Below are 24,007 nucleotides of genomic sequence, written 5' to 3' on the forward strand. Positions count from 1 at the left end.
CATTATTTCTATATAAACTGCCACCTTTTGCATTTATGGCGTTATAACGAATTTGGCAATGAATTGAATTCCCGCCATCTTGGGGGGGGGGGGGGGGGGGGGGGGGGAAGAGTTACTATTCTTGTATATGTAAGAATTATCTTCCCTTTACTCACAATTATGATGTTATATTCAGATTTTCATTTTAAAACAATACACATACAAGACATCCACAGCATGTTCAAAGTTATTTAAAATTCTTGTCCAGTGTTGGTATTTAGCACACTGCATGGCCGTTTCCTGGAAGGTGAGCCGTCATTATCAGGACCAGCCTTGGGTCGACAAGAATTTCTTCATTAATGATTTGCAGCCAAAATATCACCCATTGTCCTCCTTTATATGGACTCTTCTTGTAAAACAGTAAAATAATTGGCGATTTCCTGTTGTGTACATTTTCGTGGTATGTAATAATTTGGCAAAACGAAATTCAACTGAAACCTCTTTCAAGGTGAAGCCATTGCTAAACTGAGATATTTTCCAATGATGTAAAACAAGACTAAGGTTAATATATTAAGTACGTTTTTTGTTTATTTAATACAGCAATTACTGGAATACCGTCTGCCCAGGTGTACACCGGAGATCAATAATGACCAATTTCCCGCTTCACCAACCAATTTATCGAGATAATTTACACTTTGAAATAGACTTTTGTATTAAAAACACCACGCCATATGGCGATAGTGAATTTGGCATTTTAACGAGAACTTTAAGTAATAGGAAAAATGTTCTTAGAAAATGTGTCGTTATAACGAAAATGGCGATGAATTGAGTGACAATAATTTGAGAGTTAACTGTACGTACTATATGATCTATAGTATAATACAATGAAAGGTGCACCATGGAAACTCTCATGTTCAAATAATCAAGATATTTTCAAACTTATATGTAGTTTAATATTATGCAAAAAAGACATGCCATATGTATTTCTAAAATACAGGTACTGTAGTAATATTCTTTTTACTATTAAATGTAGTACATACTATCATACAATATATCTATTGCTAATCTTGTTATCATTGCATACAAATACATATTAAATTAATAAGAAAACATAGTGAATCATTATGTTCAACAAACAAGCTGACCGTTTATATGTTAAATATCTTTATAGCCAAAGTTTAGTGGAAAGTGAAATATTCACATACTAAGGAAATAATACAATGTATATATTGGCAATAGAAAATTAAATTAAACATACAATGTTACATGTATCTTTATCACACAAATAGGAATAAATTATTCCACCATGTTAATTTCCTTTTAAATACTTATAAAAAAAATATGTATATTTTCAAAACAAATCCATAACAAAAATGCCAAATTGTGGTGCAGTAACAAAAAGTGCATTTTAAATGATCAATAAATAATCCAATCATTACAACTCATACGGAACACCTACTAATTCATAAACCATGGTTCCATCACCCAAAAAAATTCAATTTGGTATAAAAAGCACCTCAAAATACAATATACACTCCATACTTGAGCAACTGAACACATGGGACGGATACCAGTTAACAACCGCACTGTCGAACAATCGAATCGGAGCCCAGCGGGAATTCGATGAAATATCCTATACATAGTAATTGTAAAACATAATTAAAAGGAATGAGATCCACTTACATGTATATATGTAGAACTTTCAAAAAGGCTCTTTGGTTCAAAAGGGTTGGAATGTATAAATTTCAGAAGTTTGGATAGTTTTTAGATATAAACTTGTTTTACAGTTAGACATATTGACAACATAATGTGCTATCAGTGGGTTTCACCATAACAATAGTTTTTTGACACATTAAAGGTAATATATTGACACAACCTGATACCTTTGATACATCACAAAACAATAAATTCACAACAACATAACATTCATCAATATCTAACCGGAGTTGTCCTTCCTAGATCTCGCTCATACCTCTGACAACATTTTGGGTTTTAAGCAAGAGACTTGTGAAAACAACTTTCAGTAACTTGTTCTAGTTCATTCTTAAATAACCAATGATTCACTAAAAAATGTACTTCATTTTGAGGAATGATTGCTGGGTTATGCTGAACAAGAAATTTAATGAATTATTTCAGATTTTTAGAAAATCATTAACAAAAATTAACACATGGAAAAGTAATTGGGGAACGAATGTCAGAGTGTAAAACACTGTCAAATGAAATTTTTGAAAACATTGCAGTGAAATCTGTAAACGACATACTGTGACCTTGAACGGAGACTATCGTTGTCAGAGGTGTAGATGAGGTACATGTGTATGAACTAAACTCCAAGTAGAGATTGAGAATTCACAAGCACTTATCATAATACATGTACATATCATTCTATATTAATATTATAAATGTTCATGTTAATTCAGTATTGCTTTTTAGCAGTATAATACATTTATTCTTGAGGCACACTTGATTATATAAAAGTAACATTTGTTTGCTATATATGTACCAAACCACATAATGGAGGTAACAAGATACCGGTGTTGCTAGATGTATTCATTTATCACTACCAGGATTACAATTTCCAGTATTTAGCAGACTAGATGAAGTTTTATAAATTAAGGTTTTATAATAATAGAAAGGAAAAGGCACAGAAAATAGAAACAAACAATTTTAACTTTAACTTTTTTCCTCCTGTGAAACACAGCGAATCAGTTTTCTGTTGAAGAAATGCAAGTACATGTCTGTAATAGCTTCTATCAACTGTAACTGTAAATCTGTTATGTGTTGAAAGTGATTTTTAAATGGAGATAAAGGGGTTTAACTGTCAGCAGCTTAATGTGTTTCCGTTTGTAATCTGCTGGTTTCTGGTATCTGAAAGAAATGTGGGAAATGGGTGAAACAAAATTTCACGCACTGCATGAACATAAGGAGAAACATTGCAATTATGTTCAAAGTATTAATTCATAGAAGTTAATTAAAGGAATCACTGTCTAGTTTGTTGGGTGTGTGAAATGATGAACTAAATGATGGAAAACGTGATAATTTGCATGACTGCAAAAGCCGTTATGCGTAGATATTTACATTCTCCACTGTTTTCTCAGGGATAACCTTTTGAAGCTCCAATGTGTTAATTTCCAACGACTTACAACTGGATGTAAAATTCGCACTTGCGTGCAGATGAAAGGTCAGTGAACGATGGGGATTAACATGGACTAAAATGCGTATTTCAATTTCTATCATTTTTAATGTCAATATCAAGTTATAGATATAAGGAATCACTGTCTCAGAACAAGGTACGATTGTATACATAAAAAGGCCCAAAAACTTTCTCTCTATGAAATGTGTCTGGAATTAACCTTAATCAGCGTTTTAAGAAAGTAAAATCATTTAATAACTTTACGCGCATTGATGAAACAGTTTTGCATCCAATGTTTCGTTTGATACATGCATCAAACAAAGAATTATAAGTTTCATTTCTTAAATATATGCCAGGTATACTACGTCAACAAAATCAGAATGATATTCCTAATACGCAAGATCGTAAATACCGAGTTAGCGGAACTCTTTTGTAAAGAAGTCCGGAAAAGCGTGTCGATCTTGGGCATTTTTTGTTGATTCAAAACATGGCATCAGAAGACAATTTAACCTCCATGTGCTTTCCACAATTAAAAGCATTTTTAAAATGAAAGGTGTGTAAAAACGTCTGGATACAGGAAAAATGAACTTCTGAATTTAGCTCGCGAAGCCACATATTTTGACGCAAGCTCTTCTCAGCTTTGTGAATTTCCTGGCTGACGGCAGTGGGGGGAAATCCACCACATTTCCATTAAAATCTATCAGTTGTGGATATTTCTGTGTATTATGTTGCTTTCTTGAATCATTACTACAGTCTAATGCAATGCAATGATAGTACAACATTGTTAAAATCGGGTGAATCGATCACGACAAAAATTGCAGAATTGGTATTATTTACCAACATGCCCAAATTCTCGCATACTCTGGGTCTCGCGAGACTTTGAAAGGGGAAGATAAAGTTTAAAACCAAGACGGAAAAAGTAGTCGCAATCTTGCGTATTGGATAGCATTATGACATCATGGATAAGACATTTCCTGCCTCTTTTTCAAAATAAGCCTGAAAAGTGTCAAATGTCATACAGATTATTGCTCAGGAAAAGATGTGCACATTTGTTGAGCAAAATGAAAATGATATATATTGTGTATTATTTTAAGATGAAAAACATACTTGAATATGAATTTGCTCAACGCATGCACTTCATGTTTTCTGAAAGGAAAACCACCTGAATTTGTAGATATTTTCATTGATTCAGAAAATGGCATTTTTACAATTTTATGCCAACTTCTAGCTCTCGTCATATGACACAAATCATTTTGCTGATCAAACTGAACGGATTTTGGGTTTGCTAATCTATTCCTTATTTGAATGCCAGGGTTTGAGCTTGAAGTGAAATCATCAATATTTTGGGCCAATAGACTTTAGAAACTGTACCTACTTCTTTGTTGGATATGTAAGGTGATTAACTACAATGGAAAACATGAAACTTCACCTTTATGCAAACAATTTCCATTGTAGTTAACCACTTTACATATCCGACAATCTAGACAGTCAATCTTTAAAGTATTGCAGTTCCCACTGACATTGACAAGTAGCTGACTTTCATGCAAGTATGAAATTTTCATGCTGGAAACTACCGCAATGGAGCTTCAAAGGGTTATCACAAAGAAAGCAGTTGGAAATGTGAATATTAAAAAATCATTACAGTAATGCAATCGCAATGCCAAAATGTGTCAATACTTACAGTTCCAAGGCTACCGAACCCTCTTTTATTTCATCCTTCTCCATAAAGGCCCAACACTTTGTGCTTATCATGTTTTTCTTTGGTTTAAAATGCTTGAACTCAAAAAATATTGAAAATCCTGCAAAATGACATGAAACTTTCCAAAGTAATTTTCTAGCAATGACATTCAAGTGTAACATAGCTCTTTTACAATCATTTTAATTCATGGTTATGGTCTTTTGTTTATGAAATTGTATTGCAAAAAAAAAAAAAAAATCTGTACAAGTATTTGTGATAATAATATAAGCACCAGTTTTTCTCATGTTGAAATACTAAGAATATGAAATAAACACAAATTGGAAAAACCCCTGAACCATGGAGACCAAGAACTAAAGTATCTAAAAAGCCGCCATTACCTGAGGTATAACCACCAAAAGATGGATTTTTTTCAAAGTGTTATGTTAAAAAAGCAAATTCAAAATAACTTTTTTTCCCCAGTAGAAAATGAAACGATTTTTCATTCCTTTCCCCGTTAATACTAAATACTACAAAATAGTCTCAAAGTGGCTATGTAAGATTCTGGATCAGTTCTACAAGACAATATATACAATGATAACGTAGCTGAAAAAATAATGTCCACAATCCACAACATCAACTACAATTTATACAAGTACCTTATTTTCATTCCCTTTTTATAATCTTACCAAAGTGTGTACTAAAATATTGAAAAATAAATCAGATGGCCATTGAATACAATTTACTCTCATATATGAATTGCCTATCTTTCACAAAGAAGTATGGACTACACGAGTGAACCAACAGCATGTTCCGATTTCTTACAGGTAACAAAAAATATAATGATCTGGGAATTTTGTGCTGGTTATATAATAATATTATGTAGTCTACATTATGCACATTATATAATATATTCAGGTATATGGAATATAAACAAAAAAATAGTTATCCAAAACTTATTTGACCGGAACCATATGGCAACTTTACCTGCATATTCTCATGCTGTATATATATCCTGAATTTCAATTCAAAAATTAATGTCTATGTGACAGAGATAATGGGTGAAAACTGAATTCTTTGTCCAAGTCCAAGGGGCATAACTCTGCCAAAAATTATCTAAATCCCACATTAAAATTACCTAAATCCCACAATTCAATTCACAATGTCCATAAATGACTTTGAATTTTTCTATGTGCAAAGAGGCCAAAATCTATTCAACCAGAACCAATATGAACTTGACCTTCATATCTTCAGGCTGTATCTACATCACAAATTTCAATTCAAAATGTATGGCTGAAATAAGGAGCAGAAACTGAATTTGTTTGAAATTTTCTAAGTCCAAGGAGCTTAACTCTTTCAGAAATACCTGACTGTTACCATATGGCAACTTGGCCTGCATATTCTCATGATATATCTATATCTCAAATTTAAATTTAAAATGTCTATAAATAAATGAGATAACGAGTAGAAACTGAATTGTCTGATTTTTAATATAACTCTGTCAAAAGGTACCTGACTGGAACCAAATGGCAATTTTCTTGATATATCTATATCCTGAATGTTTATGTATGACTGAGATGAGTAGAAACTGAATTGTTTGAAACTTTCCAAGTTTCAAGGGGCATAACTCTGCCAAAAATTATCTGACCAGGCTCCATAGCCATAAAACTTAAAACAAGCTCACTTTTGATCTAAATCTCATTTTTTTCAAAATATGTCCCATTTATGAAAGTGAGACTGACATCAAAAGTGAGCTCTTCTACATTTTATGATTCTGGAGCCAGATCATGAAACATCTTAAACTGAAGTCAAAATCTAAATATTGTGATGAAATGATTGATTAAAATTATTCACTATTGTCTCATAAAATTTCTAGTGTCTGCAAATTAAAAGTATCACCTCAAAAGTAATGAAAATCTTAATTACAGGCGATTGAAATTTTGGCGTAAGTCCGACTTTATTACATGATCCCCGGACCTGATCCAGAGAGTAACTTGACCTGCATATTCTCATGATATTTCTGTATCTCAAATTTCAATTCAAAATGTCCGTAAATGAATGAGATTATGAGCAGAAACTGTGAATTGTTTGAATTCTAAGTGTAAGAGGCCAAAAATCATACGACCAGAACCAAATACAAACTTGACATGCATATATCAGGACAAACAGAATCTATATCAAAAATTTTAATTTATTCCCAAGATGTATCTACATGTATGCACCAAATTTCAGTTGAATATGTGCATAATATAAGAGATAATGAAAGGAAACTGAGCTATGATGGAATGACAGAATGATGAAAGGACAGAAAAGGGTAATACTACATGCCCCAGTCATTTCATGGCGGGGACATAATTGTGTATCAATGCTCACGGGAAAATAAATTTGTGGGCAGGGCTGACCCTTGAAATCCACGAACTTTGATCCCCCACGAACAATGCTGATACCATCAAATGTGCGAGAAGCAGGAACACAGACACTTCGCCATTGCAGACTAATATCAATGAGACAAACTCTACAACCTCCTATATAAAACTCTGCATTTGTGGTCCCATCACACCATTGGTGTAATCTCGGTTGAAATTCGGCTCTGGTGGATATTTGGACTGATGTCTTCACTGCAAAGGTGTCAGTTCAAACATCTAGTCCAGCCGAATCTCAGTAGAGATTAGCCATAGGTGTTAATTAAGGTTTCACAAATTTGAAAACAGACTATGTATGTGACAGATTTGTAACTATAGGCCAGGAGGCTCTACACAATCAGACATTTTATTGATCCATACCTGTTTCATTAGTTCTTAATTTATCTTTCTTTGCAACATGTTCTACTTGAATATCCTTTCCCTAAAGCAATTTGTGCTTTGTGGAGAATGGTTGAAAATTGTCTGCTTGTTCTCAAGAAAAAGTTCAAACGACCTCAGGCCAAAAAAAGAGATACATGTTTATGGTCACTCCTCGTACCCTAATTTTTAACCCCCAACCTTATCATTTTTTCTGGAAATTTAATGATCCACCAATGAATTTCTTTATTCTTTAAATCATTTGCATACATATCTATTCTTCTTATTTTAAATACAGGCACTTGATAGACCCGACTGACAATGGCGACTTCAACGCCATTTCGAGCTTGATGTCTGTAAAGTTTTTGACATGTGTGCACTATAGAGATTAGCAAAAGTTTATATGGAGTGTAGCAGACAATTGTACAGTTAACAATGTTTTTAAAATGCATCATGCAAATTTAAAATTAAAATTTAAAACCATTTTACTTATTTGTGAATCTTGTTCCTTGTCAGGGAAAAAATGTATTGCAGCAAAATCATACAAATAACATGTATCTGATCAGAAACAGTACTTGTTCATTTGATTTCATTTTTATCATAAATGTACTGCATTTCAATACTTCTTTTTATTACTATCAAAAACAGGGTAAACATAAACTGTAGCTGCTATAGTATATTTTTTTAAATCCTACCTACTGACCCTATTTTTTCAGCATGTGACAGTAAACACACATATTTCTTTTTCTTTTTTTTTTGGCCTCATTTAAGCTTTTCATAACAAGTGAGCTAGAAAAAAAAGAAGAGCAAAACACATTTTGTGGTTGAAGCTCTGGCAGAATCAAGATCTATACAGAAACTTTGTTAAATCAATGCTGAGATACATTACATGTATAGCTTTGCTGCAACACTGGATATTTCCCCTGTACTTATGTCTCAGTGTGTAAAACTAGACTGTTCTACAAAACTTGTATGTGGCTTGCAATAGTACCATTATGAACAAGGAATATATAAAGAAGCCTTCATACAAGGAGAAAAACAAGAGCAACGTCAACGTGGCATAATACGCCCGTAGATTTTGCTCAAAGAAAACATATTTTAGTGGGATTTATATTTTAGTGAAGTTAGCACTGTCCTCTGTGAGCTAGTTCATTATCATGGTGATCAAATATACCAAGTTATAATATCCTGGAGCTTATGGTTCAGTTTGTATCCTGCCCACAAGGTTTTCCTTATAAGTGACACTACGACCTTGATCTTTGACCTCTCACCTTGAAAAACAATAGGCACCTTCCTCTCATCATGATGATCAAATATACCAAGTTATAATATCCTGGAGCTTACGGTTCGGTTTGTATCCTGCCCACAAGGTTTTCCTTATAAGTGATACTACAACCTTGACCTTTGACCTCTCACCTTGAAAACAATAGGCATCTTCCTCTCATCATGGTGATCAAATGTACCAAGTTGTAAAGCCCTAGGGCTTATGGTTCAGTCTGTATCCTGCCCACAAGGTCCGGACAGACAGACGGACGGACGGACAGAGCCATACCATAATATGTCCCGTCTTCGACGAGCGTATAAAAACCATGCTATTAAATTATATGAAAATCCAATCTCTTACAAATCCAAAGTTCTATTAGAGGTTTGGTAAATGGGCAGGCAGACTATCAACAGTAGTTCCCAAGTGTCACAATGTTTCACAGATAACACAAAACTTGAGTAGAATCTAATATTGAACCTTTAATATAATAACATCCTTGTCTTCACTCACTTTTATAAAACTATCTTACCATTAGGGAGGCTGTCTATAGACTTCTGAATATGCACTTCCTCATTAAACACAATACACTTGTTCTCTTTCTTGCTGGTAACTGGTGTGTCTTGAGAGGTGGTGAGGTCTGCTCCCAGTACATCTGTAACCACGGAAACATGTTTGTGATAAGCATAATAACAGACTTCTACCTTTTCATTAACTGGTTTCACGGTCTGACTTACCTTTGACAGAAACAGTAATGAATGGCTCAATGTACTGGGTGGCATCTTTAAGTCCAATTTTTTCTAGTTTTATAGTCAGTACTCTCATACCACTGTATGCCAAAGGCCTTGGGAGCAAGCTTCCTTTTGCTGAAAAACATGAAATATTTTAGATCTATACCATTACATATGCAGATGCATTTGTGCAAAAATTGTAAATTCGAACTACATGTATTTCTATTCCTCAATTTTTTAAAACAAGAGCAATGCTTAAGCTACAAAATACACCAGTCCAATTTAATCAGCAATGCAGTCGCAATCAAAGAAAGACTTAAAATAAGCATTGCCTGGTTAAAAATATCACCTCTGACAGTGTTCTTTCAAACACTTCCTCTAATAGCTACAATTGTAATTTTTTACATGCATATCTAACGGAGTTTTTTGTTTCATTTTATTCATAGACTACCATAGTACTGATATCTTTACCTGAATCTAACAGAAAAATTGAAGCATATATACCTTTAAAAAACACACACATATTTAACACATATAAACAAGAGGCCCATGGATTACAACACTCACCTGAATAACCTTAGCCCTGCTGTTCTTCAAAAGATCTAAAAAGATTTCCCCCTCCTTTATTCCCATGAAAAATTGTGACCCCCATATTGTAGTCCCACCTTAACTCTTATGTGATCTCTGGATCCTTATAACACAGGAATGCTTCAGTATCAATATGACTAAAATCAAGCCTTGTTGTTATGGAGAAAATTTTGTTTGCTGTATACATGCATTACTTACAAATTACTTTTGTGGTCTCAGGTTATCAAAAGGGGTCAAAACAGAGATAAATGTCTAGAGTGCATATCAATTTGATGATTTTAAGATAAATGGTCTCTTCATGAAAAAAAAACTCTACTGGACTTTTCTTAGCTGAATTTGCCCAAAATAGGCAGCTGAGGGGGCGAGGGGACATGGTCCTTCATTTGATCAAACTTGAATCCCCCTTTATCCAATAATTATTTATGCAAATTTTGGTTGATATTGGTCTAGTGGTTCTGGAGAAGTTAAAAATGTTAATAATTTACAGACGGATGAAAAGACAGATACCTGACTTACATGTAATATGTTCAGATATTCTTACTTGAGCTTTCAGCTTTGGTAGGCTAAAAACTTGAGTCTGCACTACCTGAGGGTGCTTGCATATCAATATGACTAATTGAGGCTTTGCTGTTCTTGAAAAGATTTCTAAAGATGTTTTCTTAAGACTTTGATTCCCTATTGTAGCCCCACCCTATCCCAGGGCCATGTTTTGAACAGATTAGAATCTGCACTACTAGAGAAATCAATGACTTATCATGACTCTCCTATTTTAGAGAAGATTTTTTAATAGATTTCCCCCCTATATATTCCATGTAAAGCTTTGATCCCTTATTGTGGCCCTTCCTACCCAGGGAGTCATAATTTAATTTTTTTTTAAATTTGCACTAACTGAGGATGTTTTCAAATACATGTAGGTTTCATCTTTCTTGGCCCAGTGGTTCTTGCAAAAAAAAAGTTTTAAATGACTCCCACCAAATTTTCACTATTTCTGATCTCCCCCAAAAGAGGATATGGGTTCATCAATTGAAAAATACTCAATGGATAAAGTGGAGACAAACAGAAGCAAACTAATGTGCCCCCTTTTCTTCAAATAGGGAGTATAAATACATGTTCAAAAATGAAACACTTTACATTGATTTATATGATGAGCTCTACCTCTAGATCCCTGTTTGTCATCATCCATGTCATCACTCTCCTGAATTCTGAAATAGTAAAACAATCATGTAATATATATATGTACATGGACTGGAGTTAGAATGACAACATCTACATGTACATGCAGACTTAAATCTACCATCTTATTCACATCCCCAGACCCTATGCTTCTTTGAAAACCCACCTGCTCCGTGAGTTGGGAAAGGTTCTAGTCTGGAGCTGTGCTGCTGTTACATCGACAGGGAAATCTCGACATCTCTGGTTCAAAATGCTGTCTAAAGCTATGATAACAAAGTCAAATTAATTTTGATGCTGCAAAGCCTGGTATCATGTGCTATAACAGACACATTTTATAGGGAATTCTAATCTACCGTGTACAAGTTGTGTAACTTTTTTATTTCATGTGCAATGATCATTTATTATGGGACTAATTAAAAATCAGTATGTTCTCAAAAAAAATATTGCATGAACAGTAAAAGACAGCACAATTCCCATTGCATGTTGAGGGGTGTGCCGACACTGTATAAATTAAATAATCAAAGTACCAGAAGTACAAAAATAGCTGGAAGTGTGAAAATTTGGATATTTACAGGAAATGTGGCTGTACTTTGGAAACAGTAACAAAGAGTTTTTACCAGCAGTTCTAAATGTACAATCCATCACAAACATGATAAAAAGGAGAAGAAAAGAAATACAAGATGATGAAGTACATTTATCATAAACAATACACAGTACGTGTGGAAAAATGACTGTATTTTAACTGGTTCCCTGCATGTGACTATGCAACTAGTCTGCTTTCAGAACACAGGCAGCACTAGATGGCATTTGAATGGAAGCACACGTGAATCAATTCACATTGTCATTTAAGTTCAGTGCTTATAGAAGTGTGTAATTAAGAGTATATACAATATCAAAGGTAGACTTACTATTTCCTATCTTCTTCAGGTCATCCAATAGTATTCCATTGATTGTACCAGGTGCCTGAAAGTATAAGGTGTACAAGAGTACTAAGCATATCAGTCATGTACAAGAATACTTAAAATTGTATTCACATTTTGTACAATACTCACTGCTGTGTACAAGCCTAAATGGTAGAAAACATAAAAATTTTGGAAGTTTTCTACATTCATGATACATTTCACCCTGACAAAGAATTTCACAGACAAACTCCCTTGAATTTTAATTCTATCATGATACTTCTAAATTAAATACAGCTGATTCTTTATATCATTCCAATACATACAATATAATTTAGCATTCAGCATGAATTTGCAAAAATATGAATTCATGCATGCTATACTATGAAGGATTGAAATCTGCCTATATCACTGATAAATATACTGTAGATTCTTAAATATATGCGAGAAATTTATAATTGCATAATTTTGCGAGAGGCATCACTCACAAAACGAAATTACTTGCTTTTATTTTTCTGTTGCTAAGATAATGTAAGAACTCTTGATCAACAGATTATACACAAATTCAAGTTCACACGATTTGATGGGTACTGAGTCATTTTGCCAAATCAAGTAGTCTCGCATAAGATAAGGAATCTACTGTGACAACAGCTATCCTGAGGGGGTGTCTGACAAACTCCAGTGACAAAGCATGCGTACTATAGGATTAAACATTCTTTTTGAAGAATTTATCAAAGGGTAAACTCCGGACATTTTACTCACAAACTGAATAAAAGTGCAAAGCACTTTTATGTTAAGTTTGTGAGTAAAATGTCCGGAGTTTACACATCAATAAATTCTTCAAAAAGAATGTTTGATTCTTATAATTTCAATTCATTCACTTTATTAACAATTGCAAAAATTTGAATAGTTTCCCCGCACTATGTTATTTGTTTTCAATTGTGTATGAATACATCTCGTTTTCGGATTTATTGATGTGTAAACTCTTGTTCAGCTTTATTTTTGTCCAATCAAAACAATTGTAATAAATAACATTGGAATTATACAACAATGGCTTCTTGGTTGAACCCAAAAAAACAACAACTGTTTTCTCACATGCATAAAGGATTCTGCTATCACATGGTAGTTTGTTCAGTAAACAGGGTTTATTATGTTCCCCAAACAAAGTCTGGGAACATATTGTTTTTACTCTGTTTCTTATTATTATTAAGGTCTTCCGTTTCCAACGGAAGACCTTCTAGTGATTCTACTGTTTATTATTAAGGTCTTCCGTCTCAACGGAAGACCTTATAGTGATTCTTATGTTTCTTTTCCTCTATTATTAGGGTCTTCCGTCTTCAGCGGAAGACCCTTCTATTATTCTATTGTTGATTTTTCACTTTTCTTATTATTATGTTCCCCAAACAAAGTTTGGGAACATATTGTTTTTACTCTGTTTCTTATTATTATTATTATTATTATTATTCTTTTTCTCCGGTACTTTTTTGTCCGGTAGTGTTCTCAGAAACTACAAAAGGGATCGATATGAAACTTTCCAGGATGATAGTATAGCGTTTGTAGATGTGCATAGTGATAGTCATTTTGTTTGCATGTGCATGCACGCGCGCGCACGTGCATTGCAATTTTGGTACAAAAAATGGAAAATCAGAATATTGAAGGAAGCGATATAAAACCTAAATAGGATGATAGTATATCATTTGTACATATGAAAAATAATAGTTATTTTGTCAGCACGCGCACGCATGCGCGTGCACGCGCATTCCAAAATTTGTGCACTAACTTTGGAATCAGTCTAACTTTTTGTTGTTCATTGAAATGGCTTGAAATTCATATCATAGGTAGATATTGAGACCCTTAACTGATTTACATAGTCAAAATTACCAATTTGCACGCGCATGCACGTGCGCTTCATTTTGATTGGATAATACTAAAATGTTTGTAACTATCTTATTTAAGAAGCGAATGAGATGATATTCACAGCATAAGTAGACAATATGTGTATCTATATATTGGTGTAATAAAAAAATGCCAACGTACACGCGCATGCGCGTGCAACGTTTTTTAAATGTTCAATTTTTAAAGGACGATAAGGTTTTTGTTTTTCATCAAATTCTATTGATATTAATGGTTTAGATGTGTCTTGGTACTCCTTACAAATTGCTGTGGTTAGAATTACTGCTAAGCACGTGTATGCACGTGTGCTGAATTCTGATTGGACGATTTTAAAATCGCTATAACTTTCTTATATTTGGTGGAAACGTTATGAAATTCATACTGTGGGTATATGATACAAATGCCTGTTGAACGACATCAACAAAAATTCGGAATCGTACACGCGTGCGCGTGCATGCACGTGCAACACTTTCTTTCATTTCTTGGTACTGAAATGACCATATTGAATGTACTACATGTAATTAAAGACTAAAATAAAATGATTTTTTGCTATAGATTTAAAAGGACATCACTTTTTAATTGGGGGAGGTTTGGGGAACATATGTAACGGTCCCCGTTACAATTAGAACTAGTTATTATTCTTTTTTTTTCTCCTTACCAATTTTTGTGAAGAAGATTTCTCGGAGATGGCTGGATCGATTTGCTTCAAATTTTCAGGATTGATGCGTTGCCATTTGAAGTTTGTACCGCCGTTTCAATTTTTGAAAAATCACTTCCAGTTGGAAGTTATCCCCCTTTTATCGATTTTCAGATGACCATTTTGTCCAGACAAAAACTCAAAAACAATAAAAGCTAGAGTGCTGAAATTTTCAGTGATGTTAGACGACATGTTGTAGTTGTGCACCTGGGTTTTAAAAATTTCCGGAAGTGCCTAGTATGGAAGCTCGGTAGGGGTCGAAAATGGAGTTTTAAAAAGTGTCCAATTTTTTTCCACGTTTTAAATCAGAACTTTTTACTCGTAAATATTTTGTTTAGATATATATAACAAAAGTTGTACAGTTTATTGAGATCTTTCGTGTCATATCAAGAAATAGGCCCATGGGCCTCATGGCTCGCCTGAACCATTGAATTTCTGTTACAATGATTAACTTTTTTCTCACGAAACTTTTGGTAAGACATGTAGAATAAAAGTTGTTCAGTTTTGCAAGATCTATTTAAAAATATCTTAAAAAAGGCTTCCAGGCGTCATGGCTCGCCTGAACAGTCGATGTGTATCGCAATTAATAACATTGATAACTTTTTTCTTCAGAAACTGTTGACAAGACATGTAGAACAAAAGTTGTTCAGTTTCGCAAGCGTTAACTAACGATGTTAAGAAATAGGCCTGCGGGTCTCATGGCTCACCTGAACAGTTGGATTATTGTTGCAATCTATAACATTTTTGTCAAGAAACTTTTAATAAGACATCTAGAACAAAAGTTGTTCAGTTTTGCAAGATCTTTTGAACAACATCATGAAAAAGGCAAACGGGCCTCATGGCTCGCCTGAACAGTTTGATCAGTGTCACAATTACTAACTTTTTCCCGAGAATCTTTTGATAAGACATGTAGAACAAAAGTTGTTCAGTTTTGCAAGATTTTTCAAACGATATCAAGAAAAAGGCCCACAGGCCTTATGACTTGCCTTAACAGTGATAAATGTCGCATAACTTTATACTCATAAATATTTTGTTTAGACATATATAACAAAAGTTGTACAGTTTATTGAGATCTTTCGCGCCATGTCAAGAAATGGGCCAATGGGCCTCATGGCTCGCCTGAACCATTGAATTTCTGTTACAATGATTAACTTTTTCCTCACCAAACTTTGATAAAACACGTAGAATAAAAGTTGTTCAGTTTTGCAAGATATATCTAATGATATCAAAAAATAGGCCTACGGGCGTCATGGCTCGCCTGAACAGTCGAATTTGTATCACAGTTAATAACATTAATAACTTTTTTCTCGAGAAACTTTTGAGAAGACATGTAGAACAAAAGTTGTTCAGATTCGCAAGTGTTAACTAACGATGTTGAGAATAAGGCCTGTGGGTCTCATGGCTCACCTGAACAGTTGGGTTATTGTTGCAATCTATAACATTTTAGTCAAGAAACTTTTAATAAGACATCTAGAGCAAAAGTTGTTCAGTTTTGCAAGATGTTTCAAACAACATCATGAAAAAGGCGAACGGGCCTCATGGCTCGCCTGAACAGTTTGATTAGTGTCACAATCAATAACTTTTTTCTCGAAAAACTTTTGATAAGACATGTAGAACAAAAGTTGTTCAGTTTTGCAAGATTTTTCAAACGATATCAAGAAAAAGGCCCACGGGCCTTATGACTCGCCTTAACAGTCTGATAAATGTCGCAATCAATAACTTTTTTCTCAAGAAAATTTTAATAGGACATGTAGAACAAAATTTGTTCAGTTTTGCGAGATATATCTAGAATGATATAAAAAAAAATAGGCCTCCGGGCGACATGACTCGCCTGATCAGTCTCGAATTTGTATCGCAGTAAATAACATTATTAACTTTTTTGTTGAAAAAAAGGCTGACCCCTTTAATTAGTGGCCGAGAGCGGCAGAGATTCTTTAATTTATAGCACTTAAATGATCAATATTTGTAAAACATTACCGAAGCTAAATTGTACGTCTAGACAATATATTTGTATCATTATTTATGAATGAAAATCTCAGTCAAATTCTTATTTCATCACATCTAAAATTGGACGGAAGACCCACTCGTTGCTCGCAACGAGATCGCATCTAGTTATTATTATTGTTCTTTTTCTTACCGATTTTGTGCACGCGATTTCTCTAAAACGGCTTGATAGATTTTCATGAAACTCTCAGGAAAGTTGTAAAATAGGATTGTCTAGAAAGTTTTTTCTTGGTTTTGCAAAAATCACTTCCGGTCGCAAGTTACGGCCAAATTTCCGTTTTTCAAATGACATTTTGTCCAGGTGTTTTCTCATAAACGGTCAAAGATTGAGACTTCAAACGTTCAGGGATGATAGATGGTGACTTGTAGCTATGCAATAGGGTATTATCATTGCCATCCGTCACTTCCGGCCGTCACCGGAAGTGAACAAAAGAAACGTCAAATTTCAAACTAATGCTTTTGACACAAAACTTGCATAGATTAATTAGATATCTTTCGGCGTTTCAGAAAATGTTGGTCTTACCGGAAGTTTAACCAGCAACTTCCGGTTTTTAGAGAAAAACTTCGAAAAAATGGTCTGTTTTTGTCCTCGTATATCTCGTTTTTTTTATCAAACTTTTAATACGATATTTACAGATTTTAATGACATTATCCATCTTAAGAGAACCCTGTAACACTATTTCAAAATTCACTTCCGGTCAAAAGTTACGGCCGAATTTCCGTTTTTCAAATGATATTTTGTCCGGGCGTTTTCTCATAAACGGTTAAAGATTGAGTCTTCAAACTTTCAGGGATGATAGATTATGAATTGTAGCTGTGCAATAAGGTATTATTTTTGCCATCCGTCACTTCTGGCCGTCACCGGAAGTGAACAAAAGAAACGTCAAATTTCAAAATTATGCTTTTGAAACAAAACTTACATTGATTAGTTAGGTCTCTTTCGGCGTTTCAGAAAATATTAGACTTACCGGAAGATTAACCAGCAACTTCCGGTTTTCAGAGAAAAACTTTTAAAAAACAGTCTTTCTTTGTCCTCGTATATCTCGTTTATTTATTAATCATTTAATATGATATTTACAGATATAATTGACATTATCCATCTCAAAAGAACCCTGTACCACTATTTCAAAATTCACTTCCGATCACAAGTAGCGGCCGAATTTCTGTTTTTCAAATGATAGTTTGTCCGGGCGTTTTCTCATAAACGGTTTAAGATTGAGTCTATAAACTTTCAGGGATGATAGATGGTGACTTGTAGCTCTGTAATAAAGGTTTATCATTATCATCCGTCACTTCCAGCCGTTACCGGAAGTGAACAAAAGAAACGCCAAATTTCAAAATTATGCTTTTGAAACAAAACTTGCATAGATTAATAAGGTCTCTTGTGGCATTTCAGAAAATGTTTGTCTTACCGGAAGTTTAACCAGCAACTTCCGGTTTTTAGAGAAAATTTTCGGAAAAATGGTTTTTCTTTGCTATCATATCTCTCGCTTATAAAGCAAGTGTTTTTGTGATTTTCAAATATATAATTGACATTATCCATCTTCAGAGTATAGTGAATTATTGTTGTTGTTTTTTCAAAATTCACTTCCGTTCGTTAAATATGTACGATTTCCGGTTTTTTTTCTTCAAGTGTTTTCTCATAAATACTCAAAGATTGAGTCTTGAAGCTTTCAGGAAAGTTAGATAGTGACTTGTAGATGTGACATACGTGTTTCAACTTTCTTGTTGTCATTTCCGTCATCCGCCGGAAGTACCATAAAAATATGTAATATTTCATTTTTTAAATTCTAATCCTCATAAAATTATTGAATAGAGTGTAATAAATGATATCATTTCCACCGGAAGTTGGTTGTTCGAAACCGGAAGTTGGTTGTTCGAAACCGGAAGTTGTCCAAAAACTCAGTATGTTTTATGGAAATTTTTAGTGTGGGTTCCTACGTGGTTCAATTGAAATTTTTAGTCGTTTTATGGACTACCGAGATACTTGAAAGTGAATGAAACAAAACCGAAATTGTTTACAATTGATAAATCACGTCTTACATGTATGTGTTCATTTCTTTCATGTATAGTCATTCTTCACTAATTCACTAATTGAATTCTTCCAGTCAAGGTCCTATCTCATCAGAAATTGGACGGAAGACCTATTCGTTGCTCGCAACGAGATCAATTCTAGTTATTATTATTATTTTTTTTCCCTTTTGTCTCCGAGACCGTTTGATGGATTTTCCTGAAACTTTCACAGATTATAGACAACGATGGTACCTCGAGGCATTTTTTTCATTTTTTCAAAATTCACTTCCGTTCGTGAGATACGTCCGATTTTCTGGTTTTTGAAAGAAACTTTGTCCGGGGGTAAACTTGAAAACCACTAAAGATAATCGAATGAAACTTTCAGGGATGATAGATCTATTTTCTCTATGGTGCATGCACGTAATATTTTTTGTCGCCGTCACTTCCGGTCGTCACCGGAAGTGATTAAAGGAATCATAAATTTCAAACTTTTTTCTTTCAAATTGAAACCTATTTCGGTTTACTATATCTCGTTCTAATTCTCAAAAAATGTTGACCCCACCGGAAGTTGAATCTCCAACTTCCGGTTATATCAAAGAAAGACTATTCAATCTCTCATTTTTCAGTGCCATAAATCTCGGTCATGAAACTAGTTAATGAGTTGAGTTTTACATATATTATAGTCACTATAAATGTCTAGAGTAATATCAAATATTTTTGTAAAATTCACTTCCGGTCGGCAAATACGGCTTATTAGCTGTTTTCGTTGTCTAGCGTTTTTCTCAGAAACAGAAAAAGATAGAGTCACCAAATTTTCAGAGTGAATAGATCTCACTTTGTAGGCGTGCAGTAGTGGGTTAAGAATGTCGGCCGTCACTTCCGGTCGTCACCGGAAGTGATTAAATGAATCATAAATTTCAAACTTTTTTCTTTCAAATTGAAACCTATATCGGTTTACTAGGTCTCGTTCTAATTCTCAAAAAATGTTGACCCCACCGGAAGTTGAATCTCCAACTTCCGGTTATATCAAAGAAAGACTATTCATTCTCTCATTTTTCAGTGCCATAAATCTCGGTCATAATAGAAGTTAATGATTTGAATTTTACATATGTTATAGACACTATAAATGTCTAGAGTAAATTTAAATAGTTTTGTAAAATTCACTTCCGGTCGTGAGATATGGGGTGGACATATTCAAACCTTGTTTTTTCAGTTTCTCAATAATGAATATAGATAGACGCTTGAAACTTGTATAGTTGATCAACTAACATTAGTCCATTGTACACATACATTCAATTTTTTTGTCCGTCACTTCCGGTCTATACCGGAAGTATTTGAAAAATTGTTGATTTTCCGATTTCTTCGAGTGATTTCTCAGAGATGGCTGGATATATTTTCTTGAAATTTTCAGGAATAATGTCTTATGAAATGACCTTGCTATAATTATTTTTGTTTTTACAAAATTCACTTCCGGTCGGATAATATGGCCGATTTTCTGTTTCTCAAAAGGAATTTTGTCCAGCATTTTTCTTGGAAAAGGTAAAATATAGGTTCATCAATTATTCAGGGATGATAAATCTCCGTTTGCAGGCGTGCAGTAGAGGGTTGAACATGTCGACCGTCACTTCCTGTCGTCACCGGAAGTGATTGAAAGAATGGCAAATTTCAAACTTTTTCTTTTAAATTGAAACCTATACTAGTTTATTAAGTCTCTTTGAAAGTGTCAAAAGAATATTGACTCCGTCGGTAGTCAAAATAACTACTTCAGGTTTCTTGATAAAATACCTTTTTACTTTTCATCTCTTTGTCCCCATAAATCTCGCTTATATTTGAATTCTTTCATATGATTTTCACATGTCATAATAAAAGTATCAACTTCTAAAGTTTTGATAATTTTGTTTTTCAAAATTGACTTCCGGTCGGTAGTAACCTACTACTTTTTCTTTCTTTAGTCTACTTCTTTTTGTTGAGAACTCTTTCAGATAGAGACGTGAAATTTTCAGGGAATATAGACAGTAAAGAGTCGCTGTCATTTATAGGAAAACACATCTGAATAGTACTTCCGGTCATCACCAGAAGTTACGAGAAATGAGTAAAAAGTTCGATAATACATTTCTCATTCATTGTTAAGGCTTATTTTCTGATATATTTAAATGGTTTTCGTAGGAACAGAAAGCTCTTTACCGGAAGTGGTCTAACGGAAGACCTACTCATTACTAGTAATGAATTTCTAGTTATTATTCTTTTTCTCCGGTACTTTTTTGTCCGGTAGTGTTCTCAGAAAGTACAAAAGGGATTGATATGAAACTTTCCAGGATGATAGTATAGCGTTTGTAGATGTGCATGGTGATAGTCATTTTGTCTGCACATGCATGCACGCGCGCGCGCACGTGCACTGCAATTTTGGTACAAAAATTGGAAAATCAGAATATTAAGGGTATCGATATGAAACCTAAATAGGATGGTAGTATATCATTTGTAGATATGAAAAATGATAGTAATTTTGTCTGCACGCTCACGTATGCGCGTGCACTACAAAATTTGTACACTAACTTTGGAATCAGTCTAACTTTTTTGTTGTTCATTGAAATGGCTTGATATTCATATCATAGGTAGATATTGAGACCCTTAACTGATCTGCATGGTCAAAATTACCAATTTGCACGCGCATGCACATGCGCTTCATTTTGATTGGATAGTACTAGAACGTTTGTAACTATCTTATTTATGAAGCGAATGAGATGATATTCACAGCATACGTAGACAATATGTGTATCTATATATTGGTGTAACAAAAAATGCCAACGCACACGCACATGCGACGTTTTTCAAATGTTCGATTTTTAAAGGACGATTACGTTTTTGTTTTTCATCAAATTCTATTGATATTAGGGTTTTAGATGTGTTTTGGTACTCCTTACAAATTGCTGTGGTTAGAATTACTGCTCAGCACGTGTGCTGAATTCTGATTGGACGATTTTAAAATCACTATAACTTCCTTATATTTGGTGGAAACGTTATGAAATTCATACTGTGGGTATATGATACAAATGCCTGTTGAACGACATTAACAAAAATTCGGAATCATACACGCGTGTGCGTGTATGCGCGTGCAACGCTGTCTTTCATTTCTTGGTACTGAAATGACCATATTAAACATACTACATGTAATTAAAGGCTAAAATAAAATGATTTTTAGCTATAGATTAAAAGGACATCACATTTTATTTGGGGGAGGTTTGGGGAACATGTGTAACGGTCCCCGTTACAATTAGAACTAGTTTGCCTGTTGGATTTATATGTACAAACCTGCAATGCTTTACATCTCAAGTCCAAGCAGATACCTATCTTCCTTAAGACCTTCTGAAATTAAGATGTGAAGTTAATAGGTTGTAAAATCTATTCACTACAGGCTAACTACTTTCAAATGAATGTAAATATGTATTTATAGAAAATAGGATGAGTTTTTTAAGTATTACATTTGACATTCAATGAACTGAAGTTCCAACTTCTTTAATCCATTTTAAAATTCTCAAATAAAAGATGAGATGTTCCTCCTGTCTCATATGCAGTTTATCTGACTAGAGACAAACCATGCAAACAAACATAACTCACAGTTATTTTCACAAAGATTGAATATCAATTACTGGCACAATGAAAATGTGAAAAAAATAAATTAATTGCATAATTATATATACTTTCTGTTCATCTGAGAATAATGGGGACTCTGCATTGGCAAAATCATCCAACTGTTTTGATAGTCTGCAAAAGAGAAGAATTGAGAAACATTTGTAACATTGAATTTATCGTAACAGAAAGGATGTGTGACCAGGAATTCAAAAAATTGTTTATAGATGCTCAACAACAAGTCTAAGACTTTAAGTCTTAATTCTAACAAGTCCAAGTGTGAAATGCTCAAGTCCACACTAAATTTGTCATTTCTAAAATTTGTTATACTGTAGCCATGAAACTCTGTATCTTTTCATGGCACTTAACATTAATATTTAACACACACACTTCCATGAAATCATAGATTTACTGAACTACAATAAATTTAATCTAGAATTGACAGCTATAATTTCATCTTTAAATTTATTCAATTGGCAAGTCCTTAAGACTTCCAGTGTTTCTCATTGCAGAGACCAAATCAGGAATTAGTCAGTCCTGGACTTTGTGCTCAGGTAACTTTGAACTCTTTCGTGTGATGCAATGTGCAAGATCTGAGGATTATTACTACCCAGATCACCTGATCCAACTCTAGGAACATTACCACAAGATTAAAAGATGCAGACCTGATGAGTTATGATTAGTAAACATCCCTATGTACACTAAATATTATCAAACAAGGTCTTATTCTACTTGTATCATGTTTTTAATTTAAATTTATAATTCTGTTGACAAACTTGTTAACAGGAATATTGATCGAGCGACTCCGATTCAGTTGTGTACAATTAAAAATATATATATAAAGATTCTTTTAAATAAAGCACCATCTCCTGTGGTGTATTTTGCACAATTGTTAGGTATTGTATGCTAATATAAAGTAAATCTGGTACCTGATTTAATATACATTATTATTATAGATAATTTACAATCCTGCATTGGACACAGGGAGATTCCTGTAAATACAGTATTCAGTGATTCTTAAGCACACTCCACTGGTGTCCTTTGCAGTTTTATGATGAACTTTTGATATATGGCCTATGTAAGCGCAGACTGTGAGTTACATACATGTACAAACTGCTAATCATAATGCGACATTGTGGCATATGTAGAATTTTTACTTTTTCTTTTGGTTCAGTGATCACTTGGCCTGTCAGAGACCATCTTAAAGGGATAACTGCATAATTATATCAACAAATGGATGCGTTTTAAAATAAGGTTATAAACCAAACAAGCACATAGGCCTAAATGATAACAATATTTTTTTTCTGGTTGAATGCGTTATGCATCCGAGTGAGATGTCGAGAATTCAACCTTAGAATAAATTAATCGTTCAAATGAACCTTTTGTAGCCATCTATAGCTTCAATAGGTTGGCCCCATAAATCGAAATCTGTGCACTGTGCGAAGGATTTGCCAAGCGCCAGAATCACTTGGCGTTGTTCCTCCTCGCTTGTCATGTCAAATCTCTCATAGCAGTTTCGGGACGTATTTGGCTTTATCTATACCACCCTAGAGTAAA

At 33.9% G+C, this 24,007-nt stretch overlaps 1 protein-coding gene across 1 annotated transcript; it reads right to left on the bottom strand.

Moving 5' to 3' along the window:
* Positions 1-909: 909 nt before the first annotated feature.
* LOC125649151 (axin interactor, dorsalization-associated protein B-like) lies at positions 910-23,963 on the bottom strand. Its single transcript, XM_048876406.2, has 10 exons — positions 23,830-23,963; positions 22,522-22,585; positions 22,133-22,186; positions 12,226-12,280; positions 11,484-11,580; positions 11,300-11,346; positions 9,563-9,691; positions 9,358-9,480; positions 4,791-4,908; positions 910-2,844 (listed from the first exon to the last, which is right to left on the bottom strand). The coding sequence occupies exons 1-10, from the start codon at positions 23,943-23,945 to the stop codon at positions 2,751-2,753; spliced, it is 897 nt and encodes a 298-aa protein (XP_048732363.1). The 5' UTR covers positions 23,946-23,963; the 3' UTR covers positions 910-2,750.
* Positions 23,964-24,007: the final 44 nt, after the last annotated feature.

The sequence above is a fragment of the Ostrea edulis genome, chromosome 5 (genome assembly GCF_947568905.1).
Source record: "Ostrea edulis chromosome 5, xbOstEdul1.1, whole genome shotgun sequence".
Lineage (NCBI taxonomy): Eukaryota > Metazoa > Mollusca > Bivalvia > Ostreida > Ostreidae > Ostrea > Ostrea edulis.